The following is a 27,314-nucleotide window of genomic DNA, read 5'->3' as shown; positions in this document are numbered from 1 at the left end:
TTTTTTTTTTTTTTTTTAAGGAATACCTAATTCTTATTCTTCCTAAGGTAATTCTTCACTTAAATATGCTTCTGTAGACACTCTGGTGTTTACGGTCACAGGGCTGAAGAACATTTCTCAATATTTTTGGCTGGGAGGGAATGTAGATTCTCAAGAGGCTTTACAGCCCTCTCATCTGCAGATGGGAAGGCCAAGTCTCAGAGCAAGGCCTTTGCTTGTGGTCTCATGTATAATGGCAGTATAATGGCAGGAGACAGTAGGCTCGTCCTGCTGCAGAGGCGGTGAGGGTCTCCCAAAGGCCATTCATTTTCTGCATGACTTCAGGGCAGCTTCAGTACAGGTTTCCACAGCGCTGCCCACCCCACTGGGCTGGTACTGCTGAGTGCTGTACCATGTGCTGAAGCCCCAGGCCATTTTGGGTCGCCCAGAAGTCCTGATGGGCCGGACCATGTGTGCAAGGACTTCACTACTCTGATGAGTGCTCAGTCAGTCTCCGATAGTGAGGACATCATTTCTCGCCACTGGCAACCACCCTTTGGGATGGGCCTGATTGGCCAGGACCTATTCACAAGCATGTAAATGGAAAAGCCCTCCTAGGTGGACCAACTTGGTCCAGCTTTCTCATGCAGCAGGTGGGAAGATTGAGGCCCAGAGTTAGTAGGGACTCACATGGGTCCCTCAGTAGAAACTGGCAGGGATGAGACTGGAACTTGTAGTTTCTTGTCTCTGCCTAGTTATCTCCCGTTATTTCTTGATGACAGTATGTGCGGACCGAAGTAAAAACCTTTCTCCTTAGGGAGCATCTACCCCTGAAATTCAAAATTAGGGACCTGCAGAAAAAGAGGGCAGTGTCATCTGTCTGCAGAGATGCCGTGGGAGCCACTGACCCATTATCTGACACTCTTGGCAGGCCTTGGAGCTTATGTCGCACCATTTTGCTGTGCCACTAGGCTGGGATGGTCTCAGCTCAGTAAAGCAAGGTGCTTAGGGGCAAGAGAGTTGGAGCCTCCAGGACCTGGTTTATAGCTGACCCTGGCTGTAGGTGACTGACCACGTGACAAGGTTCTGTGGAACCTCACTTCCTTATCTGTGAGGATTCCGTGAGAACTTGGTGGAGGTCTTGGCAGCATGTTGCTCAGAGCAGGGCTTGTTCCTGCTGCTATTTGTTATAGTGAAGTGAAGTAACTCCTCCTGCTTGGCCTCTTACTGGTGTCTGCTTGCTTGCTTGCATTCCTTCTTCCTTCATTCATTCTTTTTATGGTACCTGGTAGGGGTCCAGTCTCATCCACACTAGGCAATCACTATACCACTGGGCTATGTTCCTTGTTCTTTTTATTTTTTATGTCAAGGCAGAGGCTTGCTAAGTTGCCCAGGCTTATCCTGAGCTTGTGGTGCTTCTGTCTTAGCCTCGCATGTGTCTGGGATTGCAGGTGTGTGCCACCCCACCCCCTGGTTTCTGTTTACTTTGGGTCCCGCTAGAGATTCACTGGTGTAAAACAAATCTGCTGCTTGTCCTTGTATGTCAGCTGGCTGCAAATGGTCTTTCCCTGTCACGGAGGAGAATATTAGTTACTAAAATGGGTTCAGCTGGGGTGTGGCTCAGTGATACTGTGCTGGCTTCTTATGCTCAGGCCCAGGGCTCCGTCCCCAGCGCTGAGAAGAAACGGCACAGAGAGCTGCAGTGCTCTCAGTGTTGCTTGCTGCGCCTTTGCCCCGCAGGCAGCATGCATGGCTTCACTGGAGGTGGATGTGGGGGAGGGTAGCGGAGTGTTTTCTCCCGAATTCTGGCTGGACCCTTCAACTGTTTTGCTCTGTGCTGTCACTTCCCATGTGCAGTTCCTGCTCCTCAGGCCACCTTCCTCCCAGTGGCATTGCTAAGGGGAAGCTCATAGTCCCTGTGTTTGTCCTTGTGAGACCCCAGCAGATGAACATAGGGAGATCAGAGCCATTGGAGGGCAGGGGGCGCTGCCACCTCCACAGTCTATATCTGCGCACCAGGTTCTGTGTTGTGACCTTGGGAGCCTTTGGGCCACATGTTTGCCTGGCATTGTGGGCGGCGCGGCTAATTCTGCACCACAGCTGCTCTTTTTCTTTGTCGAGGGGTGAGGCCCTGGGACAGGGGGTGGTCGGGCACAAAGAGCCTCTGTGGCCCATGAATGGTGCAGCTCCCTGCCGTGGCCATGTCGGAGGCAAGCCACCCCTCAGTGGCTGTGCTTCCGTGAGTGCCCAGTGTGGCCCCTTCCTCGCACCGGGGCTACATGCTTGTTCTGCAGGGCCTGCCAGCTTACTGGCATGGGTTATCCAAGAAACTCAGAACCTCTGTAGACCCTCCCCACGACTATCTGCCCACCCAGCTGTCTGAAAGACTTGTCCTAATGCCCTTCTGTCCCCTGCTGTCCCTTCCGGGTGCTTGCAAATGCCTGCCTCCCTGGAGCTCCCTACATGTGTGACCATGTGTCTTTGGCTTTCCCCGGGCAGGGTGCACTAGAGTGTGGATTTTCGCAAACCCCAGGAACAAACCCTGCTTGTGTTGAGCTCCTGTGATGATTTGGCTGCCTGCCTTCTATCTCGTCTCCACCCGACATTTGTACAAGGGGACACAGAAGAAGTCCCTGCTTTACTGTCCTTGTCTGAAGAGCCCAAGCTCACAGGTTGCTAATACCATGTTCAGACTTCTTAGAGCTTAACTGGTTCCTTGTGAAGAGGTTAGTTGGAGGGAGAACAAATGGCCAGTTACCCCATGGAAAAGGCAATTGAGGGCCCTTCCCCGCCTCTCACAATTAGAAGAGACAGCCAGACACTCTCATTGGCATCTGGCTGTGCTGCTGTTGGTATGCAAACGGAGTGCGCCTGGTGGACCCCTCTGAGTTCTGCACTCCCCCTGGTTTCTGCTTGGAAATTCCAAGGTCATATAGTCTTGGCCAAAGTCTGGGGAGAGCCTTTTGTCTTCACATCTGCTTCCTGTGAGAATCCTGTCTTTGGGTTCAGCCAGGAGATTGGCTTGAGTTTTGGGGGAACTGGTAAAGGTACAGGTAGAAGGGCCTGGTTTGACACCGCTGTGTAGCCCCTCTGATGCCAGCTATTGTTGAATCCAGTGAGGAGTGAACTTCTGCCTGTGCCCATTTTACAGAAATGTAGGGAGAAAGGTGAAAAGACTTGCTTGCACTTGCTGGTATTTGAAATCAGAATATCTGACTCTAGGAGTCTGATTTTAACCTGGTCAAGCCAGAGTTGGAATATTGGGTGCATTTCATGCATCTCATGCTAAGGTTGTTGGCCAGTTGAGTTCCCCTCTTGGGGAGACGTGGATCTTGGAGAAGGGGCAGGAAAAGTGGTCTTTCAGGTTTCAAGGGCTTTACACATGAATATCTCTAGAAGATTCCAGGGAGAGAAGAAGTGCAGTGATCCAGGAACCCACAGAGAACTGGTTGGTCTAGAGGCATGAAAAGTATTTCTAGTGCTAGGGAGCTTGAGCTTAGATATCTGTGAGAGTCCTTCAGTGAAGAATAATTTATGTTCCTGCACCGTCTTCTGGGCTGCAGCTGAGGCCCTTGCTCTGTGCATTCTCACAATGACAGACACATCCCCTATTGTCCTGGGATCTGAGTTTTATAACTGGACTTCTGTCTGCGTTGCGACTGATCTTGCCCGATTGCACACTGGTCAACGTACAAAGCTGGCAGCTGGGTGTGGTGGTGCATGCCTGTAATCCCAGCCCTGGGAAGGCTGAGGCAGGAGGACTGCAAGTTTGAGGCTAGCCTGGGGAATTTAGCAATTAGCAAGACACTGTCTCAAAGTAAAAAATAATAATCAGGCTGGGGATTTCACTTAGTGTGAAGGACTGGGATTCAGTCCCCAGTACTACAAAGAAAAAACCAAGACATGCGAAGCCAACAGCCATCGTCCAGTGTAGAAGGTGCAGAGAGAAGATGCTGGTGCCCTTCCATGCAGAGCAGGACTGTGGGAGCAGAGCGCCAGGGAGTGCTCCCATGTCAGGCTGACACAGGGGTCTGTGAAACAGTAGATTCTTGGCCACAAACTGTACCCTGCATGCTTTCTAACCCACTCCTTTGCTATTCTTTTCTTTAGACCTATTCAGGTCTGTTTTGTGTGGTCATCAATCCTTACAAGAACTTGCCCATCTACTCTGAAGAGATCGTGGAAATGTATAAGGGCAAGAAGAGGCACGAGATGCCGCCCCACATCTACGCCATCACGGACACTGCCTACCGGAGTATGATGCAAGGTGAGTGCCACCATGCGTAGCGTGGCCGTCACCTGGCCTTCCCAGGGCTGCGTCTTCACCTGAAGTCTCACGGACGCCTCTGCAGATGCCATTCACACTTGATGTCCTGGGCTTGTGGCTGGCAATGGGCAGTGGGTCATGGAACTCTGTGAGCCATTGTGTGATAGCCAGGGCCAGTGGCTAAAGGACATGTTTGTATATTGCTGGAATGTTCTGGAAGCTTTAAAAAAATAAATATAAGTCCCCCCCCCCCATGACTTCATTTTCTTACAGTTTTTCAAGATTGTACTAGGCATTTCTTCCAGGCCCTTTTTTTCTATCAGTTACTCCCTTTTGTCTGTATTTTCTCCTTATTCTTTCTTGTGCCTTCATGACTAGAAAATGCTTTAGTAATTTTCTGTCTTTAGAAAACATCACAAAGTCTCTTCTGATCTCTGCACCCCTCTGGCTTGGCCCTGTGCTCTTTGTCCTGTCCTGGTGAAGCATTTTGGAGGGAGTGTCCGCTCCCCACCTCCATTCCACTTTCTGATCACATATTCGCCCCTGCTTGGCCACACTGTCACCCTTCTTGTGTGTGCCAAGTCCGTTGTGCTTGTGAGCTCCTCTTACTTCTGCACTGCGCAGGACAGTCTTGCTTGCTGTCTTCTGAAAGCTTTTCCTTCCTGCAGCCCTGTCAGGGCACCCCTTGCCCCTGCCTCCCTGTCTGCCTGTCTGTCTCTCATGGCGCTTTATCTCCTCTGTGGTGGCCTTCCAGGACTCGGCCCCAGCCTCTGCTTCCCTCACTCTCAAGTGGCCATCTTGAAGATGGCCTTGCTCACTGACATGACTGTTCCTGCCACTCCCTGGCAGTTGACACTGTCACCGCCTGCTGTTTCCTCCAGTGGCCTCCTCCTGTGCTTGCCCAAGCCCAGAATCTGCGTTTATAGCAGTTTTTTTTCCTCTCTCTCTCTCACTGCTCTTCCCACCTGTCTTTCAGTGATTCTGACCTCCTCTCCCTAACCCCGTAACCCTGGCCTTAGCTCCAGCTGTGATCTCCTAGCCTGAGTTCTCCTGGATCCCTCTCTCTGCTGCCACCAGCTGGTCATCTCTCTAGAATACACATGTGGATCAGCTGTGCAAGGTTGCCCCAGGGGTGGCATTCAGGCGTACAGCAAGTGGTGTTCTTCCTCCTGGGCCCCTGCCCACCTCTCCAGGCCCCCCCCCGCTGCAGGAGGCTTCTTGAATTTCTTGAGTACACAGCACCGTACCTGCTCCATCTGTTGTGATCCCTGGCAAATCTGTACTCTTTTTAAAAAGTGTGACTGCAGCTTTATACCCTCTGGAGAAAAGATGTGGGCTAGATTTGTATCGGCGCTGGCAGTGTTTTATTTAACTTGGGTGTTTACATTTTTATTTTTTTCTCCTTGATATGGACAGGGCTCATGTTTCCTTTCTACTTCCGTAGCTTCTCTGGGTACCAGCATGTGTAATCCTAACTCAAACCCGACTTTCTGGCAGGCTGTATTCTCCTATCTTGTATTGATAGTGGGTTTTATGCATCATGTTCTCTTTAAATAGTGTAATCTGTCAGGCAGTGGCAGTAATGAATCTTGTATTACAACTTTGTCCTCGGTTGGTAATTTAAAGTGGCAACATGTGTCTTCCATATCCACAGGGCTATGGAGAAGGTATTTCGTTGTCAAGCTCATGAACTATGCAGCATGTACAAGTTTGTGTAGCCTTTAGCTTACGTTCAGAAGATCTATGAGAATTCCTTGCGGAAGCCAGCCCTTTAGTTGTACTGTACTGTGGGATATGTGTTTCAAAGTGTTAATGAGAACAGTCTGGTGGAAGAACATTCTGTGAGATTCCGAAAAAGTCTGAGTCCCTGTCTCTAGGGACGGTGAGTCAGTCTTCTTCTGGCCGTCCTCACTGGCCTCCCGCAGGAAGTGCACTCTGGGCTCTTCGGCTCTCTGAACTACTGAAGGAGGGCACATTCCCACACTTGGGCTCGGGCTTGAGCAGCTCTCCAGTGGGCGGCTTGCTTTCCTGTGGGCCATTCTGATAGGACAGTTCAGGGATCCAGAGTCCTGGGACTGGGCTTCGGATGCCCTCCTAATAGCCTGTGGGATTCTTTCCCCTGAGATTGGTCAGTTTTTATGTGTTCAATGAAAAAAACTGGGGGAAAGGGACAAAACCCTCAACAAGTGGATGTCATTTGTAGGTTTGAGGGGCAGGGATATGCAGAGAGCTGGAGCTTTCCTTTTCCTTGTCTGTGCCAAAATGACCTTAGGAGGAATGAGGGGCTGTTTCCAGTTACAAGGGCAAGTGGATGGGCCTTTCATCTTTTGCAGACCAGGGGAAGGGAGTGGAGTTGCCAGCATGGGGAACCAGAGTCTTGGCATGTTCTCGTTAATGTAGAGTGCAGACACTGGGTCCATGTCTTTCCTGCCCCTCAGTCTGAGAGGCTCCCATCTTGCCTTCTCCTTAACACCGGGCTTGCTGCAGCTCTTTAGGCCGGTGTTGGCCAGCTGAGCATATTTCCAGGTGTGGGAAAGTTCCTCTAGTGCACCTGGAGAGCTGTCAGCCACAGGTTTGTGGTTCTGGGGGGCAGGGAGGAAGCTCATAAGAGAAGTTGCTGTGTTACGACAAGTCAGTTCTCTGAGTTTCCAAAAGGAGCTTTTGGTTCCTGCCCTAAAGTCAAGGCCAGTGAGTGGAGCCTCAAGTTGTAGGTAGGGTGTTGAAGTCAGTCACTGCCTGTTTTGGAGTGCCGTCCTAGAGCCTGCTATGTACCTGGCTTTCGGTGTAAACAGGCTTATTCTGTCACTCACATCTTAAAAGTCATGACCAAATGGTTCCTTTTCCTTACAACAAGAGCTAGACAAAGATTTCCTTCCTGAGCTGGCCGTGGCTTATGACATTCCTCATTGATTTTGCCAAATAGGGTAGTTGGTGGTGTGGTCCGGGAACTTTTATGAGACAAGCTCTTTGACCCCTCCCAGGGAACTTCCTCCATCTTTCATCTCTTAAATCCTGTGATTCCTCTAGTCCTGATTTCTGCTTGTTAGCCTACAGCTATTACTAATAGTTTTCCTTTCTACTTCTAGAAGCATCCAAGTTTGAATGCTAAATTATATGTCATTCTACCTATTTATCAGGCAGAGCAAGGGTTCTCAGTTCTGGCATTACTGACGTTTAGGACTGGCTACATCTCTGCTGGGGATGTAGTGGTCTTGTCTTGAACACTGCGGGATATTTAGCAGCATCCTGGCTTCAGTCACTGGAAACCAGCCTCACCCTCTCTCTCCAGTTGGGATAACCAGAAATTTCCCCAGCAGGTACCAGATATTTTCCATGAAGGGAGGGTGACAAAAAGGCCCCTAGTTGAGAACCACTTACTAAGATCTACAGATTAGTTTTACTCTTCAGTGTCAATTCCGATACAGCAGCAGCAGCCAGCTGGACCCTGGTGCTGGCAAGGAGTTGAGCCTGTGCCAAGGAATGCTGGGTAGTCTACCATGGCATGGGGGTGAGGCAGAGCAGCAGATGGGGCCCTAGACTAGGCCATGGAGATAGATGGTAGAAAAACCAGGCCACTGAGAGACGTAGTGCATTATCTAGTCACTGGAGGCCCTGGCAGCCCAGGTGGAGAGATAGGACGTGTTTGTGGACTGGTATCTGTGGCCAGCACGGCTGCCACAGGTGTCAGGTGTCTTGGCATTCAGGAGAGTGTGGCTGCTGAGTGCTGTATTGGCCGGAAGGCACTGTGGAGGTGCATCCTGTAGAAAGCCCGCAGGGATGTGTGAATAAGCAGGTACTGCACGGCCCAGACGCGTCTGCAGTTTTGTTTGTTGTTCTAATCCCCGGCCTTGGGTTTAATTAAAGTTGTGGTGGCATAGTCAGCCCACTCTCCCTGGCCTGGCCCTGCTGTGTGATTCTTTCACATCTGTGGCCACTAACAGGTCTTCTAGCCTTGTAATCGGGCCATTCTTCAGGCCTCTGGCAGTGCAAAGGCTCCGAACTGCTCGAAATTTCAAGGGTGGGAGAGCATCAACTTGGTGCTGCCGCCTCCCCCTAGGGAAGGGGTATGTCCTGGAGACAGCAGCAGCCCGTGGTCTATAAAAAGCCTGGTGGGGCTGGGACGTGGTACCTCTGGCCTCCTCTCGGGCCAGGTGTTCTGTGGTCCCCTCACTGGGTAAAGGCTTGCGTGTTTAGTTTTGGCTGATAGCAGAATTTGCATCTGGTGCATTCTCCTCCCCGACATGAGTAGGAAAGAGTAGAACAGGCCTCTTCCGTGTTAATTAGTTGCAGTGCCAGGTTTGGTTCACTTTCAGTGACTGTGGTATTTTAATGAGTTCCCGGCATTTCTGGGGGAGACTGCAGTAGGGTCTGCTTTCACTCCAGCCAGAGCTACTCTAAAAACTATTTAACCCTTCACTCTGGGCTCCGCTCCCCTCCCACGGCTGCTGCTCAGCAGAGGCTGCACCAGAAGTGGTTGGTCACCAAACAGCTGCTCTCCGTGCTCAGTGAGGGACCACATTCCTCTTGGTATTGATTTACCTTCCTGGGTAAACGGGAAAGGTAGAATTTTCATGCTGTCTTCTCTTCTTAGCATGGTCCATTTGGAGGCAGAGGGACAGGCTGCTGTGTTAACTGGCTTGTCCCAAGGCCTACCAGGGCCTGCTGGTTCTCTGGGCTGTGTCCATGGGCTGCTGTTGCCTCTCATCCTCTCAGGTTGGCTCCTGGAGGAATTCCCAGTTCAGGGGTTAGGTGGAGTCTGGCGAGGAAGGAGGGCAGAGACCTCCTTTCCCCTCTTCACATCCCCTTGCCTTTTGGAACCAGCTCCTTCTCACAGACTTTCCAAGGAGAGCTCCGCGGGCTAGGGAAATGCTCAGGGTACAGTGAGGCAGAATCTGAGCCGATTGCCAGCTCAGAAGGCTGCAGATGTGATAATGCCACCTGAGCAGGAACGTTTCAGCCGGGAGGCAGCAGGCCTTGCCAGCACCTGCACACGAAGACCCTAACATCTGCTGGTGAGGGCAGGAGCTGGGCCCTGTGCATCCCCATGTATAGAGAAGAGGCACTGCGAGCTCACCCAGAAGGTCTGTGCCCTGTGCCAGTGTGGGCAGCCTGAGCACCTCCTGTGTGCCAGGCACTATGCAGAAAGTGGACACCTCCTTTCTGCAGGCCAAAGGTCCTGCCTGGAGGAGGTTACTTTCTAGAATCTGGAGGCAGATAAATGTGTTGTTGAGTATGAGGTCTAGCACAGAGGGCATTGGTTTCCGGTTGAGGCCTGAGGGCTGCTGGTGTGGGGTGCGAGTTGGAAAAGGCCACAGGAGGAAGGGTAGCCTGGACATTTGGGAGAAGCCTGCCTTGTGACACGAGATGTAAGGCATGGAGGACACTGATGGGGCAGGACTCTGGTGTTGTCACTTCCTAACTGTGACATGGCTGGCATGTGTCAGCGAACTGGTGGGGCACTGTTTGCTGTCTGCCTTGAGCTTAAGAAATCTTAGGCAGTGGGGCTAAAGCGCTCAGGAGATGCCTCAGGGCGACGCTGTGCTGTGACCAGTGCTTGTGGTCGGGGCAGCAGGAGACTGAAAACTGCTGGCTGAAGTGCCAGCTGCTGTGGGCCTTGCCCCACTTGACCCTGGTGCTAGTCTTCCTGTGCAGTGAAGGCGATGAGCAGATGCTTCCTGTGGTGGGCTTTAATCTTCTCCTGGGGACTCCCCCGGGCACAGGAAGTGATGCAGGAAGGCAGCTGTGAGAAGTGGCTCAGGTGGCTGTGAGGCCCAAGCCCCTTTCCCTGCCATCACTGTTGGACTCTAGAGTATAGAAATGCCGTGGCCTGTGGTATGCCAGCCAGTCCCAGAGTGTTGCACACTCCTGAGCACTGGCTTTTGTGCAGGGCTGATGTGTTCTTCCCGCCACTGTTCTGCAGGCTGCTTTGTCTTCCCCTAGAAGCAGGGCTGAGCTCAGAGCAGCCAGCTTACTGTAGCTCGTGCCCATAAGTGTCATTTCTGGAAGATCTTTCTAGGAGAGGAATCTAGGACTGATGGATCCTTTGCAAGGATTGGGCTCTGAGTGTCTTGGGTTTTGCTTCCAGTCCATTCTACTTGGATGTGTGGTGCTCTGGGTTGGCTGAATAGGGGGTGAGAACAAGGAAGTGCCTTGGAGCCTAGCCCCTCAGCCATTGCAGACTTCAAGGAAGTGCCTGCGAGCCCTACGCCCTCCAAAACAAATCAGAATCCTCTCTTTTGTGCCTTTGGCTGGCTGTGAGTCCCCACTCACTGCTTGGTACTATAGCTCATCCACCTTCTTCCCGATTATCTCTGGCTCTGGGGCTGTGTCCTATTTGCCTGCACCGGACAGCGACACATTCTGGCAAAAAAGTTGCTTCCCTTTACCTGTCAGGTTTCTGTAATTAAGCTCAGTTGAGAACTAAAGTAACTTCCTAAAGCTAAAGAAAGAAGCCAGCTGAAAACTCACACGTATAATCTTTCTCTAGTTTTGACCCAGTCTGTTGGTCCACATGGACCGTTCAGACCCTTGAACATCCATTCTTTCTAGGCACACAGAGCTGTTGGGTTGGGGTGTCATCCCCTGGCTCTGGGGCTCTTCATGTAGCCTTCTTTGCCCAACTCTAGTGGGTCTACAGCTACAACAGCGCAGGTGGAAGCTGGAGGGAGAGTGTTTGGGGTGGATTCTGGCCATTCAGCTCCCCATTCTTCCAAGCAGTGGGGCCTGCGGCTTCTTCGGAGACTGCCTTCCTGTGCTGCTGCTGCCCATCTCTCAGCATGGATGCCCCTGTGCCCTCCAGAGAGAGTGACTCAGTTCATCCAAGGGATGCTGAGTGTTCTCTTTGCTGGACTGTTTGTGGGCAGCAAAAGTTGTTGTGAGTTTTGCCGGCTGGTGTCTGTCCTGCTCCCGTGTGTCCCATTGTCCTTCTGCCCTCTTCACCCTTGCTCTCTTCTTGAGAGCCCTGCCCTATTCAAAAGTATGGACTGTGGCACATTCCTCTCTGTCCAGGGTCCAGCAAGGACCCCCTCCTGTCATGGCTTTGTTTTTCTCCAAGGGAAACGGCAGAACTGGCAGAGCTGACATGTACAGCCCTGAGGGTATCTGCCTCGGGCTGTGAGTGCTCACCTGTGGCTTTGAGTTTCCCTCTTGCCTGCCAGGCTTGCTGGAACTGGCTGTGTAGCCTGAGAGCCTTTCCTCCCTACTGAGCTGTGGGAAAGGTGGACGCGTAGCAGCTGTGGCCTTCCTGGTGGCCTTGCTTGTGTGCAGGAACTTACCTGTGTTCTGCTGGTGCATTTTGCCAAGAGAAATACTTCTTTGCAGCCTTGCTCATCTTCAGACTTCACGAGAGCTCCAGCCATCCCTCTAGCTTTGTGCTGATCATCCCACCTGGTGGGGAAGGCTGCCCGGCCTCTGCCCTCTGCACCTGGAGACCTGGGCCTCTTGGGCAAGTTCAAGCCGAGGCCCTTCCTGGGGAGCAGCAGCCCCTGGGCAGAGCTGCTGGGCCAAGTCCAAGTGTCTCTGGCTTGGATTGCTGCTGAGTGAGCGGTCTTCCCTGGTCTGGGTCTCCCTGTGTGCTCTGGAGACCACAATGTGTGCCTGGGGGTGCCTGGCTGGGATTTCTTTCTCACAGGTTAACTGCTGGGCAACGAGGCTACCAGCTGGCTCTGAGAATTAGGCCTCAGCTAATAGGAAGCAGTATTTGTATCTATTCTCTCTCCCCTCTGTGGTCCTGCCACCTAAGCTGGGGCCTGGCCTGGCTGTGGAGAAGGAAGCAGGCCACCTACCTCCTGTAGCAGAGTATTGTTGGCCCTTTGTTTGCAGCATTGAGGCCAAATGCCTACCTTGTGGGTGGGAGGAACTTAGGGGAGAACTAGGCATCCGAGGCCCAAGTTCCCAGCCTTCCTTGTGTGACTTGGATCAAATCCCTGGTTTCTTGAGACTGTGACTTGACCCCTAGGCTGAGACAAGTGAGCAGTTGCTCTCTGAGGCCTTCCAGCCCCAAAGCCCAGGGGCTGATACTCTGTGAAGTGCCTTGTACAGGGCCTTCTGGCCCAGATGCTGTCCACAGAGAAGTGATTGGAGTCTTAGAGTCTGCTGATGGCTGCCTAGAGCTCCCCATCTTGGGGAGCACCATGTCCACACAGCCTGTACAACGAGCTACCCCTAGGCTGTGTTCTGGACTTTTCATCAAAGCAGAGGACCTCCTCTGTGGTGGGAAGCATAGCCCTGTTCCTCACAGGTCATCCTGTCCCACCTTGCACAGGGATATTGTCCACTCTGAAGCCACTCTCTCTTGTCCTTCCATCTTGGTCATGTCCACTTCTCAGGCCCAGGGAGCCAGTGGACCTGGGGGTGGGTGCCAAAGGCAGCGCCTTTTTCGGCTGAGGGCCCCAAGAGTAGCTCTGTGGTGGGAACCTCTGGCTGGAACACCTGTGAGGTGCTGTCTTGTCTGTCTGACCATGAGTCAGTCCCTGGCAGCAGCTTCTGGTGAACTAGGCCCCCCTGCCTTTCTCCTGTACTTCCTGTTGGGCTGATTTCACTACTGTGTGAGCTTTGTGACCTTTTATGGGTAAGAATCAGCTCCCCTTGTGGAGGAAGTGAGTGCTAAGGCCCCTAGATGCTTGTACCTGGATCAGAATGCCTGTGGTCAGGTTCCCCTCCTCCCACATGAGCTGGCCCTCTGTATTTGCTGGAAGCACCTGTCCACACTGGTGGCCTCTGACCTCATCATGCAGACCCAGCCTTGGGGACTCTTTTTTTTTTTTTTGGGTGGAACCAGGGATTCAACTAGGCCCTTGCGTTTGCCAGGGAAGCGCTTAATCCACTGAGCCATCTCCCCGGCTCCTAGGGAACTCTTTTGGATTGGAAATAAAATCAGGGCAGGGATGACTGGTCACTGAATGTGCAACTCATGAAAACCTTTCTTGTGGCCGGAAGTGCTCACTGGGGATCTCAGAGATACAGAGAGCTGGGGTGGTTAAGGACAGTGCGCAAGGTATCTGGCTGTGTTGAGGCCCTGGCATGCCGTTCTGCCAGGCCTCAGAGCTGGCCCTTTCGCTTCCCAGAGATTAAGGGGGCAGGCTGTGCATGGTGAAGCACAGAGCAGAGGGCAGAGCCGAGGGTGCCGGAGCGCCCTGCTCTCTAGGTGCCTTGGGCACGTGTGGACGGGTGCTTGCCACAATCTGCTCTGAGGTGCCCTCTCTACCATGCACTGTCCACTGCTCAGGTGTTTGGGAAGATTTCATTGGCAGAGGGGGCTGCTGCTAGCTACTTTTTTTTTTTTTTTTTTTTTTTTTTAAGCTTAAAAAGGAAAGCAGAAGATTCAGTTGTCTTTACCCCACACCCCTTGAGATGGGACAGTGGTGAGAAGACTTAGGTGCCATCCCTGCAGGGAGCCTGTGCAGCAGGATAAGGTGGTGGGGGTGTGGTACTGGGGCTTCTCCATGGTCGAGGAAGAAAGATAGGGTATTTTCAAGTAAGTCTTGGGTCCATGCAGAACCAACTTTGGATTCCAGCCAAAACAAATGGATTGGGCTGGACCCTTAAGTGCCCTCATTTACTGAGATGAGCAGTGTGGGACAGGGCTGATGAGTGACACGAGTGCCATAGAGGACCCCTGCCTGAATGCACAGGATGATTCGAGTCAGAGCAGAGGTCCAAACACCCTGCTGTCTGGAAGCGAGACCTCTGAGCTCAGGAGAAGGTGTGGGACTGGTGTGAGCAAAGGCTTGTGCAGAGCGCAGGGGGTGCTCACTCCTGCCCTTTCTGTCTCCTGAGGTTCTTGAGTGACAGCTGACCCCTACGAAAGCACCGAGAGGACCTTCAGGATGTACAGGGCCACATGTAGTTTAGGCAGGTGGACTGGGTCTGCCAGGTGGTGGGGCAGAGGGCAGACAATGAAGACAGCCTCCCACTGGTTTTGTTTCCAAAAGTGCTTGTCCAAATGAGGTATTTGACAAAGCAAATCAAGGTGGCTTTCCAGCATGTTTAGGCTGTGTGAAGGTGGTAACTGGGCCTGAGGAAGTAGGCGGAGGACCAGAGGGACAGAGCTGGGTATGAGGGGCTGGATGGGCTATCAGTGGTGAGCCTGGCTCTGGGGTTTTGGAATTTGGAGTATGCAGGCCTCGGTGTGTTCCTGTCCCCGTGTAGGTGTGAGTGTGTGCACATGTGCCTTGTGTGCATGTGGTGTGCATATAAGTATATGTGCCTGTTGTTGGGTTTTGTTGTTTTTTGAGATGGCATCGCTCTGTGTCCTTCAGGCTGGCCTTGTACTCACTGAGTGGTCAGGCTGGCCTTGAACTTCGGCGATCCTCTTGCTTCAGCCTCCCAGGTGCTGGGACTACAAGCATGTACCATCATGCCTGGTGGTATGTACCCACTGTGTGTGTCTGTGTGTGCATGTCCATGTGCCCCGTGCACATGCCTGTGTGTATGTGCATATGTGTTACTGTGCCTGGGCACTGTTGTAGGGCTGTGTGTAGGCATGGAGAGCTGTGTGTTTCTGTGCACGCATGTCTGTAGGCGGATGTGCCTCTGTGCTGAGTGTGCACACACCCGGGTGCACCGCCCTCAGTGTGTGTTGGGGGCTCTGCTTCCTCTCTAGTGGAGGAGCCTCTGACTCCTCACTTAAAGGAATTCCAGCCATCCCAGGACCGGCTTGGAGGCCCTGGGAAAACGGTTCCTTGTGGAAGGGATGGAGAATGTTTCCTTTTATGGTAGCGCGGCCGCTGTGGCTCATGGCTTGCCAGTGCGCAGGTACATTCTTGTCTGCTTGTGGAGTGGTGGCTAAACATGCCCTTGGTGGGGCAGGCCACGGAAGCCCGCAGCGGGGAGGGCGGGGCCCCTGGTGACTGAGATGGCTGCTTCAGCCCACATCATTGGCTGAGCTGCGGAGGGAGCAAGGAATGAAAACTGCTGCCTTCCCAGCCTGCCCCTCCACCTTCTGCTCTGCCCTCCTGTCTTCCTACCTGTTATCCAGCTCTGTCCTTGCCAGCAGCTTTGATGGACTCTGGTTTAGGGAAAACAAGCTGGTGTGGGGAGAAAGCCCCTCCCTGCACCTTTCCCCTGAGCAGTTCCCACTTAAGAGTAGGGTCGTAGGGGAGGGCTGTCTGCCTGGTATGAGCAGCTGCTCCCCCATCCTACCCCCTGAGAATTTCTTGGGGGTGGGAGAAAGGCTGCAGTGGAGGGGCTGGTGTGTGTGTGTGTGTGTGTGTGTGTGTGTGTGTGTGTGTGTGTGTGAGAGAGAGAGAGAGAGAGAGAGAGAGAGAGAGAGAGAGATGTGATGTGATGTGATGCTTGTTTCCCCTTCCTTTGCGCACCCTTACTCATCCTGAATGACCAGGGGTGGTGTGCTTTTGAGATCAGGCATGCTGGAAAGTGCACCTTGGGGTGACCCGGCCAGTCACTGTCTGAGTGACAGTCACTGTCAGTCCACTTCCTGAAAGCCACACGTCACCTCCCAGCAGCACCTGGTCCTGTGGGCCCTGCCCTGCATGGAGCCGGGATGTGACCTTCCCCAGCACAGTGCCTGTTTCTGCTAGTGACCCTTTCCTGCTGCTAGTGCTGTAGTCCTCAGTTGGCTCTCCTCCTGCTGTCCAGGCGTCATTGCCACCGCTGCCATAGTGCTTTGCACTAGGGAGTAGAGAGCCAGTGGTGGTGTGGGGAGCTTGCTCTGCCTCCAGGGCACCACAGCAGGTCGGCTTCATTTGTTTCTTTTTCTCAGAATAGTCCTGCAGCAGAGTCAGTAGCAGATCTGCTTTGAGCTATGGAAACTGAGGCTGAGAATTAATTGCTTTATGGCAGCGGAGAAGGAAGGAAGGAGCCTGATGCTGGGTGCAGGCTGGTTAGGCTTGAGGGGTGGTTGTGTTACCGGAGTGGGTTAAAAAGGAAAAGTATGAGTTTTTGTTTTCAGCTGGGGCTTAACATCGAGCAACAGCGCTGGTCTGGGTCAGCCAGGTTGTCTTAAAGTGTGTCCTGCAAGCTTAGCTCTCAAAGTGTGGGGCACTGCTGTCCTCCCGTGCTAGGGATCATATTTCTGTCCTTCCTTGCCAAGCAATTCTTAGAGCTGAGAATGGTTGCTGACAGTGGACCCAGAGAACAAGCTGTCATGGATCCAAGTGTAAGAAGCTGTTACTTGTTCCATGTTCCCTCTAAAGTGACACCATTGGGTGCCTTGCATGCGTTGGACACCATGTTCTGTGCTCTTTTGTGTCATTGATGATAGCTGTTTTTTTTTTTTCCTTCAGGCAGCAGCAGAGAAACAGGCAGAAGGAAAAAGGGCTTTATTTTCTTGACACAGAGAGAATTTTAGGAAGAAATTCTCTGGAGCTGGACCAAGGGAGGCTGAGGCTTTTATGGCCTGTTGTCAGGGGTGGGGTTTGAGGAGATGTTTAGATATACCTGAGGAGCTGATTGGGGCCTTCCCTGAGGTGGCGGGAAGGGTGAAAGGAATTTGCACTGTGGGATGAGTTGGAGAAGAAGGGCAGAGGTGGTCTTGGGGAAGATAGGCTTTAGTTTTAAGGACTTAGCCATATTAGATGACCACCATGATGATTTGGCACTTTCTACTAGGGCCAGAACCTATCAACTGACCCCTGTGACCTGTCCCACACCACAGAGGAGGGGGCTGGGGCTCAGAGAGGACTTCACATTGTCCCAGGTCTCACTGTCTCTGTGTGAGGTGGCAGCCCATGGCAGAGCTCCTATTCCCTGCCATCTTACATGGTGGTCCTCACCTGGATGGGGTCAGTGTTTAGAACACCTGCCCAGGGCCGTGTTCTGAGAGGCCTCAGTCATGTTGCAGGCCCATGAGGGCAGACCCCCACCTTGGTGCTCAGTAAAGTAGCCTTAGGGGGAGTGTTGCAGATTTCCTTCTGCACTACTGGAAAGACAGCCCCTTGGGTTTCATGGGTTGGGCCAGGCAGCATGGTGGGCAGTCTGAGCTCCTGGAGGGCAGGAATGGATGCCAGGACAGGGCCATTTGTGAACAAACTGGCAAGCAAGGCCCACAGTCAGCTGGAGAGGGTGGGTTAGGCGAGCCTCCACAATGGGGGCATCTAAGGCTTTGTCCTCATTGCCTGGGGGCTGGGAGCTTTGTGGAGGCCTTGCTGGGAGGTTTGACTGGCTGACAGTAACCTGCTGTTTCCTTTGTTTCAGACCGAGAAGATCAGTCCATTTTGTGCACGTAAGTGTCTGCCTGAGTGCTGGGAGCCTTGTTTCCACTCTGATCGTTTTTTTTTTGCAGTGCGGGGGATGGAACCCAGCCCTGTTGTTCTTACAGAAAGTATTTGTACCCTGCTAAGACCCAGTCACAAAATTTTGTTTCCCCCCACTGCCCTTGGGGACAGGACTTGGGGTTTGTATGTGTGCCTCTTGGGGGTCCCATAGCATGAATAGCTAGGGTCACAGCCAGGGGCTTCTTCGGCTTTTGTAAAGGAGGGCCAGTGGGTAGATTTAAATGGAGGAACCTCCGTCGTGAGTCTTCCCAACTGAGTTGGGAATTGAACTCCTCCCAAGCAGTACTTACTCTTCCCAGTGCCAAAAAGTGGGTTTCTTTTCGTAGATTTAGGTTGATTCTGGTTACCCTGTGAACCTCGTGCTGGGACAGATAACCCCATTGCCAAGGGAATTGGTAGTGCAGAATATCCGCTCAAGTGAAGTTTCAGAACATGTTTGACCCCTAAGTCAGCAGCTGCCTCCTCTGATTCCTAAAACATTTGGCTGCAAAGGCTGCCAAGTGACCAGGGCAGCCAGTGGATAGGAGGTGATTTTTGTTTGGCCTCTGGAGGACCATGGGAAGTGGACTAGGAGAGAATTCTGGAACTTAGCTTTTAGTTGGCTGTCCCCTTTTTTCACCAGTAGGTACTGGGTCTGTCGTGGGCATTCAGCAGAGAGAACAGGAGGGTTGGCTGTAAGCATGATTTGGAGAGGGCTGGAGGCCAGGGATGTAGCCGTGTCTCAGCTGAGGACTCCCTTGACTCTCTTGGCAGGGGTGAATCTGGAGCAGGGAAGACGGAGAACACCAAGAAAGTCATCCAGTACCTGGCTCATGTGGCCTCTTCACACAAGAGCAAGAAGGACCAGGTGAGTGCCTGGCCACCCTCCCTGCCACTGCTGGTGGGTCCTTCAGCAGGATGATGAAGGAGGACTTAGTGGTTGTAGCCTCGGTTTTAGGTGAGGATGGTTTTGGGGAGTGAGGCAGAGGCCCACCCTACTTGTGTAGGCAGCAGTGTAGTGGTCTTGGGAGTGGTTGGGTGGTAGCAAGCTCATTCTGCCTTTGGTTTCCCAACTCTCTGAGTTCCTATGGAAACTGGAGCCATCCCAGGGTTTGCTTAGCAGTACTCTTAGCATTGGTAGCTAGTTGTCCTCCACTTCTGAGTTGGGAAGAGACAGCTTATGACGTGGGTCTCATGAAGGGATGAAGTCAACTTGAAGAGTTTCCAGTAGATCCTTTGAATCCCTGTTTCTTTGTACTGCTGTTGAAATGCCTCTGGGTGGGCAGCGCCCCAGCAGAGAATGAAAAGGTATTTGGAAAGTTGTCTCACTTCCATTTTTTCCCCTCTCCCTCTTGATGGATTTTAGTGGGACCCAGCAGTGTCCTGGCTAGGTGAGCTGCACGTTTACTGCACGTTATGCACTGGGAATGTGTGTTCTGCCATCGTGTGCCCTTGAATACTGTATTTTTTTCTCAGCAGCTTTTCACTTCACACAGTCGTCACTTTCTGCAGCTAGAACTCTTACTATAGGCTCAGCGCACTTGACTGTCTTGGGAGGAGGGGCAGGGTGTGCCGCACAGTAGCCTCTTGTGCACTCTGAGGTGGCAGCTCCTGCAGAAGGGGTGCAGCCTCATCACCCAGCTGTTCTCAGACTCTGGCCCTGCTCAGGTTTCCACACAGCACGTGACAGTGGTCATGCCCTCTGGGCGCCTGGTCTCCAGAGCCCCGTGTGCTCAGGGGTCGCGACCAGGTGCAGGTGGCCAGCTCCTCACCTGCCACCACTCTGCTGGCTGGAGGCATTGTCGGGAAGCCCACGCGGGGCTTCCCAGGGGCGTGTCTTAAGCATGACCATGGGGTGCTCTCTCTTCTTCAAGCGCACTTAATGGTGTCTCCTGAGATCTGAGTGCCAGTGGTGTCCCCTGAGGCCTCCAGGAGCTCTGCTCTGCTGCACGCTGGCTCCACCTTACTGGCCTGTGTGCAGCAGTGTTCATGAGTAAGTCGGGGTGTCTGCATGCATCCTGCAGAGTGTCCTAATGTGTACAGCCCTCTGGAACTGGACCAGAAGTGACTTCTCATGTGCCAAGCTTCTCAGACTTTCACAACCTTTTCCACGGGGCGTCAAGAGTTATATTTAGAAACTAATAAAGTTTCTTTTTTTCTCCATCCACCCTCCCATTTTCCATTCTTTTTAAGAGGACTGTTATAAAAACAGAGCTGTGAGATTAGGAGCACCCTGACTGTGGGTTTCCATCTCTGAATTTGCAGTAAAATCCATTTTCCAACTATTTATTGAATGCCTGGTATGCAACTGATTCTCAGAAGGGTGACCCTGGAGTCCCTACCCTGGGGACAGAACCACAGTTAACAGTAAAATGGACTCACGTGCTTTAGTCTGGGAGCACAGCTAGAGTGGAGAAGGCAGGTCCTGCGCACTTGGTGGAGATGGCCAGTTGGGGGCCTAGGAGGCGCTAGGGGAGTGGACCATCGGGACGTGGCATGTACCATGCAGACGATTCCTGACTCTGTGGCCAGCTAGAGTGAAGAGGTTGCCCCTGGCGTCCAGTCATCGCTCAGGCCCTCAGTGTAACAGGCCATTGACCAGTGTGGCTGATTTCTATGCCTGAAGCTGCACTGTGTGATTTTCCACATGCAGTGGGGGCATGCGGAGCCCTTGACTTGGCTGGCTGTTACTGTGGTTGGAGGCATGTCTGGCATCTCCGGGAGAGTTCTCTTTTGTACTTGCAGCGCCTGAGGCAGCTAATCCAAGGCCACCCGGCAGGACGCTTGCAGGTTGGCAGGGCTGAGCTTGGGTGACAGACTGGGAGGACTTTGTAGTCTGGGTCAGGCCAACCCCCTTTGGTTTTTATGCTTTAGTTGGAGCCCACTGGCAGAACATGGCCAGTGAAGCCTTTCAGGAATCAGATAGGCAGTTTCAAATCAATGAGCGTATAGTACCTCATCATTTCATGTTATGAAAATTTCATTGAAAAGTGCAAGTTTCTTGTGTGCCCAGCTAGAAGAACCCTTCTGTAGCAGTGGACACCATCAGCACTTGCTATGCATCAGAGTGGACACCCCCACCTGGCCCAGCCCTCCCACCCTCCATGGCAGCAGCGTGTTTTCAAATAAAGGCCTCTGCTCTGCCTCCTGTCCAGGTGGCACAGTCTCTGGCAGGGTCATACTGTAGGCATGGGAGTGGCCTGGCCAGCCTGGCAGTCTAGCATGTGCTTTGACAAGGTCACTGTAGTGGCAGGAGCAGCTCCCACCAGATCTGGCTCTGTAGACCACCTCAGCCGACTGCCCAGGCCCGCCTGAGGCCCATGGGTGGGAGCGTGGAGTCCTGTGTCTGCTGGTGCCAAGTGCACGCGTGGTGCTTGCTCTCTGGGCTTGACCCCTGCTCTTGGCCTGGCCCTCTCTACCCCAGGAGCAAGACATCCAAGGGGCTTTTCCACTTGGTCATGTGGTCCATAAATGCAGGCTTTCCCACCCTGGGAAAGCCCTGGCTGAGGATGGCTGTCAAAGAGGTGTCTCTGCACTGGCCTTTCTGGCTTCTGATGGCCTTCAGCCTGGCTCAGCTAACTCCAGAGCTTTCCCAGTGTCCTACAGACAGGTGGCACCTGTGTCCTCCGGGGCCTCCTGCTGCTGGCAGTGTTTCTTCACCCCAGGCAGTCATGTTCCTGTCAGGGACTGGCCTGCTCCAGCTGTTCTAGTAACGCAAAGCCTGGCAGCCCAGTGCGAGGCTCTTCTCCTCAAGGGTCTTGGCTCGTACAGGGTGTGAGATCCCCTTTTTCTCAGCCAGTATTGGTTACTGTCTGGCCTGCTGGGCAGGGCAGTAGTTGCCTCCAGAGCTGACCTGAGCTGACTGAGTAGAGCCCCGGTTTGGCTTGGGGCAGTGGTTGACAGGTGAGGTAGAGGACTTGAGTTTGGCACTTGCTTTACTGATTGGTAGCAGGATGGCCTTGGGCAGAGCATTCCTCTTGCCTTGACCTCTGCTTCTTCTTTTGTGCACTTAGGCGCCTGCATCCTGCCTGCCCTGAGTGTTGGGAGGATGTAGGGTGAGAGGGCACGAGGTGCCTTTTGTCAGTCACAGAGCACTAAGAGTCTGCAAACAGGATTCATTGACAACAAGTAGCATGGATCCTAAGGCAGGCCTTGCTGGTCCTGTGCTCAGATACTGCCATAGTGCATTTGGAGAGTGCCAGGGCAGGCCTGGTAGGGACAGTGGAGTGCTGAGTAGGACACAAGGGAGATGAGCTTGTGTCTTAAGGTCTTACTACACAGATTGGACTTACAGTGATCCTCTTGTTTTCAGCCTCCCAAGTGCTGGGATTGCAGGCCCAGTCTCAGTTGCTGTCTCAGTGCGCCCTGGGGCCGGGCCGGCATGGCACATGGTGCTGGGGATCGAACGCTGGTTCCTGCACTCTGCCTAAGCAGGTGCTTTAGTCCACTGAGCTATCTGGCTGGCCCTGAGCTTGTGTCTTTTGTGAATCTCATTCCTACCTCTCCTTGTCCTATGGAAAGGAGAAAAGATTGTGGGGATCAGAGACAAGGCGGGAGGGAGAAAGGTGTCCACATGGGATGGAAAGGACTGAGCCATGGTTTCTCTTTTAGTCCATACGCTGCTCTCCTAGGTGCTGCTCCAAGCGTGGACTCCCAAGCTGAGAGAGCTTTCTTCCTGCCCTCCAGACAGCTGCTCTGTCAGTCCTTGGATGAAAGCTGCCAGGGCTCTCCAAGACCTGGCAGCGAGGTCATACTTGAGCGATGCAGGAGTCTGGCCCAGCAGCCCCCACCGCCACCAGAAGCTCTGTTCCTGGCATGCTGGGCCTGCAGCCGTGGCCCCACTGCTGTCCCTTCCTGGGGTGGGGCCGACTCGGCTGCCTATGCTGCTGGCTGGCCTTCCCTGAGGCTGTGGGTTTCTTTGCAGGGGGAACTGGAGCGGCAGCTGCTACAGGCCAACCCCATCCTGGAGGCTTTCGGGAACGCCAAGACTGTGAAGAATGACAATTCCTCACGATTTGTGAGTAGCAGATGGCAGTGCTCACCTGGGACAGGAACTTGCAGAGCTCTGGCTCACAAGGCCTTCTGCCTGAGTGCTCTGCACTCCAAACGGGAAGGCTCAGACTTGGTGCTGCCTGGTCCAGGAGGCCGCGTGTGCTTTCTGTCAGCAGGCGCTCGCCGCCCTCAGTTAAGGTGGTCATGAGTAGTTTCTTCATTCTCCTTCACGAGAGGTGGGAAAGCTTGTAAGTGAAAAGACTGCAAGTGGTACCCAAGGTGTCCTGCTGTGGCTACTTAGTATTTGGTGCCTAGGGCCAGGTCATGCAGAGGAAACTGCTGGAAATGGGTAGCTCCCTCTGTGGAGGGCCTTGGGTGCTGCTGGGGCAGTGTGGCACCTGAGTCCTGCATACCTTACTGAAGACATGTAGACACAAGCTGCCTCTTGCTTCTCTCCTTCTAGCCCGTCCCTACTAGATGCAGGAGCAGGGGCGGGCTCTCCTGGCCTCTCCCTTGCTCCCTGGCTGTCTAAGGCAGGACCTCTCATCTCTTGATTTGTCTTTCTTAGGGCAAATTCATCCGCATCAATTTTGATGTCAATGGCTACATCGTGGGTGCCAACATTGAGACTTGTATCCTTGTGGTCCACTGGAATAAGAGGTGGGGTCTGGGCAGAGCAAGCGCCCTCCATAGAGGAAAAGCTGCTTCCTGGTTACCCCACGTTGCCCTTGCTGGCCCGCTGTGATACACCTCTGTGCAGTTGGGGGGATACCAGGATAAGCTTGTTGAAAACCCAACGTAGAGTGCAAGATAGGGCTCAGCTTGGGAGAGTTGAAGGAAATAGATTTTTTTTTTTTTTTTTTTGGTACTGGAACCAAATTAAGGGCCTTGCACTTGCTAGGCAGGCACTTAAGCCACTGAGCTATATCCCTAGCCTGGGCTCAGCTTAGAATAGGAGGGAATTATTGAAAAGTCACCCAGTGCGTGCAGAGGGACGACATCTGGGTAGAAGCTACTCTGGCTCTCCTATACCCACTTTATAGCCTTTGCTTGTGGCATATTCCAGTTGTCAGGAGGGGCCTTTAAGTAGGCCAGGCTCCCAAGGGTGTGAGCTGCTCTCTGAAGTTATCCTTCCTAAAGGACAGACCCAGGGGATTTACATTTGCTGTGTTTTGCCACTTTGTGCCATCTTCTTTGGGTGGTGTTTGGTCCCTTTTGATGGGGAGGAGAGGGCTTACCCTCCCTCCAGCGTGCATTGCTCCTTAACATCTGCAAAGATCTTTTAGAGAAGTCTCGGGCCATCCGCCAAGCCAAGGAGGAGCGAACCTTCCACATCTTCTACTACCTGCTATCTGGAGCTGGCGAGCACCTGAAGAGTAAGCTGTGGCCCGCTGGGCTGCCTTGCTGCTGGGATGGGGCCATGTGGCACTGGGGACATGAACTTGTTTCTTTGCTCTGGGGAGGAGAAGTGACAGTGACTGTTGTCCTTGGGCCACCCTCAGGCTGACCCTTCTGTTTCTGAGCATGGCAGCAGAAGGCTAGGTCATGTCAAAGGCGCAGTACCCATTGCGGGCCCTGCTTCTGCTCTGTGCTGTGTGTGGGTCACTTATGCTGAGGAGTCTGCAGGGATGTGACTCCCTAGCTTCCAGGGCATCCTGAGGTTCAGGACTATCCCCATCTCTAGGCCTCTGTGGTCACAGAGTTGATGGTTACAGTATAGGAAAAAGCACGGTAATGTTCATGTGCCCCTTGCATCTATATAGCAAATTCAGAGGGATACACATCTGCTTTCAGCACATTACTGACTTGTTTCCATCTGTACCCCTCACAGCTGACCTCCTGTTGGAGCCGTACAACAAGTACCGCTTCCTGTCCAATGGGCATGTTACCATCCCTGGGCAGCAGGATAAGGACATGTTCCAGGAGACCATGGAGGCCATGAGGATTATGGGCATCCCAGAAGAGGAGCAGATGGGTAAGGCTGGCCTCCTGTGGGCACGGGGAGCAGGGAGGCTGGCCACGCTTCCTAGGGTCCCGGGGCAGCTGATGGTCTGGGGAGAGCCTCTGCTTGTGCCTGATGCTTGGTCTTCTGTGGAGGTAGAGGGAAGACCCAGCGGGGTTGGAGCTTGAGGTTTGTTCTGGCTTGTACCATGGGTATTCACAGTGGGGACCTGGTCTACCAGCCCTTGCCATGTGGTGGTTGGGTAGTCGTGCTCTGTTTCAGCATAGTGTAGGGGGAGGGGGCCTATGACTTCCCCTTCCCTAGAGGGAGGGTGAAGAAGACCTCAAGTATTGCGCCTGCTTGAGGACTGTAGATTATGTAGATTATGGAAGGTGAGAGGGGGCACCCCTTTTTTGGCTGTGTCCACTTAGGGGTATAGTGTGTGTCATGGGAGAGTGCCGTGTTAGAGGTGCATTGTCTTTGCTTGGCCCTAGCCCATATGTAAATAACCAGGCATGGTGGTATTGCAGCGAAACTTTATTTGTAAAAGCAGACCTTGGGCCCTGGGGCCTTGTCCAGATGTAGAAGTACGGGGTGTGGTCTGGACATCTGCCCAAGCTGACTGGTAGGGAGGTGGTGCACCCTCACCCCCAAGCCATCTGGGCCACTTCATGCTGGGACCCCAGACCTGGCATCCCTGGGACCCCAGAGAGTATGGTGCCCCTTCTTGGCTTGCTGCTTAAAGATTCTTGGGGTGGTCACCCCCTTGTGGGCTTCCTCTAACCCCGTCTGATTCTGACTTGCCTCTTATGCCCTCCAAAGGCCTGCTGAGAGTCATCTCTGGGGTTCTTCAGCTCGGCAACATCGTCTTCAAGAAGGAGCGGAATACTGACCAGGCGTCCATGCCTGACAACACAGGTAACCCCTTTGGACCTCTCCCTGGACAATGGAGGCTGGTGCCTGGGTGGGGATTTGCTTGGGAATCTCCCACCTCTTCATTGTGTGTGCTCAGGGGCTGTGTATCCCTCTGAATTTGCTGTATAGACCTAAAGGGCACATGAACATTACCCTACTTTTTCCTATACTGGAAGCATCAAGAATGAGCTAGAAAAACTGATTATGTGGATCAGGGATTTTCTCAGGAATTTCTTTCTTTTGTTTTCTTTCTTTTTTGTGTGTGTGTGTGTTTTAGGGAAGGGTCTACATGGTGTTCAGGGTCTCACTACTAGATCGGACTCATAGTGATCTGCCTGTTTACAGCCTCTCAATAGCTGGTATTACAGGCATGTGCCACCATTCCCAGTCTCAATTGCTGTCTCAGTGCGCCCCAGGGATTGAACCGCTGGCCCCTGTGCCTGCTTGCAGGTGCTTTAATCCACTGAGCTATTTAGCTGGCCTTCTCATGAATTTCTGAGGCCAAACCACTTTCTTGGATACTAAATCAGTAATGAACATGTCAGGATGAAGCCTCATACCTGTCAGCCATGATTTCCTTCAGTTGTTGCAAATGACCCTATTTGTTATTTAGCTTTAGCAAGTCCTTCTTAGGGTCTTCCCCCAAAAAATTGAGCAAAGGATACACGGCCTATGCAGGCAGTTTCAGTGGGGCCACATGGTGCCATGCTTTTGGGTAGGGACCCACTTGAACATGATGTGCGTCCTCCAGTTAGAACTCCTGCCGGTGGGGCTCTCTGGAGGTAAGGGCGGCCACTCCTACTGGCCTGCACTGCTAAAGAAGAGCCTGGATTCAGTTGTCCTGGTAATGATCACTCAGTTACCTCTGCAGTTTTCTTCTCTGCTTGGAAATTGAGCAGAGGGACTTACTCTCTTGGGTCTCATTAACTCTCTACCCCTTTCCTCCTTACTCTTTGAAAAAATATCAGCTGCCCAAAAGGTCTCCCACCTCCTGGGGATCAACGTGACTGATTTCACCAGAGGCATCCTCACCCCGCGCATCAAGGTGGGACGGGATTACGTGCAGAAAGCACAGACTAAAGAGCAGGTATGTTCACCAGGCCAGGGTGTGGTACCCTGTGAGGCCTGTGCACGTGGGTTCCCTCATTCAGTCCTCAACCCCACAGGGCAGGGTGGCATCACCCCTGTATACAGCATGCCCAGGCTGGCCCCAGAGAGGTCAAACGATGTGTCCACTGCCTTAGGCCTGCAAAGGCTGCCCTCAGTGAGCTCCCGCCGTGCAACTTCTCAGTTGAGTCGGCATTTTGGCTGCTTAGTGGTTGGGGAGACAGGCACATCCTGACTTTGTAGAAAGGCAGGACTCGCTGATTCTGCAGTGCCGCTCCTGGTGCCAGAGTGGCAGCCTTGCGTCCTTGGCATGCAGGCCCTGCTGCTGTCTCCACCACCTGCTGCCTGGCTGCATGTGTAGGGCATGTGTAGGGATTTCCTCATCTGTGCCAGGCCTGGGTGCCTGATGCCCTTGGAGCTGGGGGCCTCCCAGACCAACACTGCTTTCCTCTCTGTTGGGGTTTCTAGTTTTAGTCATGGCGCTGGGCCTGGGGATTTTCATCCCAGTCTCATCTCTCAGTGCTGGGGACATCACCTGCTCATTGTGTTTTCCGAGGGGGACTACCCTGGGTGCTGGTGGGCTGTGTTGCTTTTCTGCAGAGCCACTGCAAACAGTCAGCAGCATGATGTCATTTTCAAAGACAGTGGACAACGTTACTGCTAGCTGTGTGTATTGCCCACTAGTTTAGTAGAAACTTTAGTTTTTTAAATTATGAAAATGTTCCATAAATAAGAAAACTCAAAGGAGAGAAGGAAAAATATCACAGTTCTTTCCAATTACAATTATTATGGGACAGCAAAGTTTTTATTTTATTATTTTTTTAATTTGCTGTGATACCTCTGTTCACAAACTCAGTTCTCTCAATGTTCTGGTCACAAACTGCACTGGATGAGGATA

General features: G+C 52.8%; 1 protein-coding gene across 1 annotated transcript in view; it reads left to right on the top strand.

Moving 5' to 3' along the window:
• Myh9 (myosin heavy chain 9) overlaps nt 1-27,314 on the top strand; it is a 90,435-nt gene that overhangs the window by 33,549 nt on the left and 29,572 nt on the right. Inside the window, exons 3-11 of the mRNA XM_004634575.3 lie at nt 4,090-4,246; nt 17,402-17,429; nt 18,235-18,328; nt 22,385-22,477; nt 23,021-23,084; nt 23,730-23,828; nt 24,284-24,427; nt 25,217-25,312; nt 26,278-26,396. Coding sequence (XP_004634632.1) covers nt 4,090-4,246; nt 17,402-17,429; nt 18,235-18,328; nt 22,385-22,477; nt 23,021-23,084; nt 23,730-23,828; nt 24,284-24,427; nt 25,217-25,312; nt 26,278-26,396 — 894 coding nt within the window. The remainder of the gene's footprint in view (nt 1-4,089; nt 4,247-17,401; nt 17,430-18,234; nt 18,329-22,384; nt 22,478-23,020; nt 23,085-23,729; nt 23,829-24,283; nt 24,428-25,216; nt 25,313-26,277; nt 26,397-27,314) is intronic.

This window comes from Octodon degus, unplaced genomic scaffold (genome assembly GCF_000260255.1).
Source record: "Octodon degus isolate 3935 unplaced genomic scaffold, OctDeg1.0 scaffold00064, whole genome shotgun sequence".
NCBI lineage: Eukaryota > Metazoa > Chordata > Mammalia > Rodentia > Octodontidae > Octodon > Octodon degus.
Note: the sequence above shows the minus strand (reverse complement) of the source record. Positions and strands in the feature narration are given on the sequence as shown.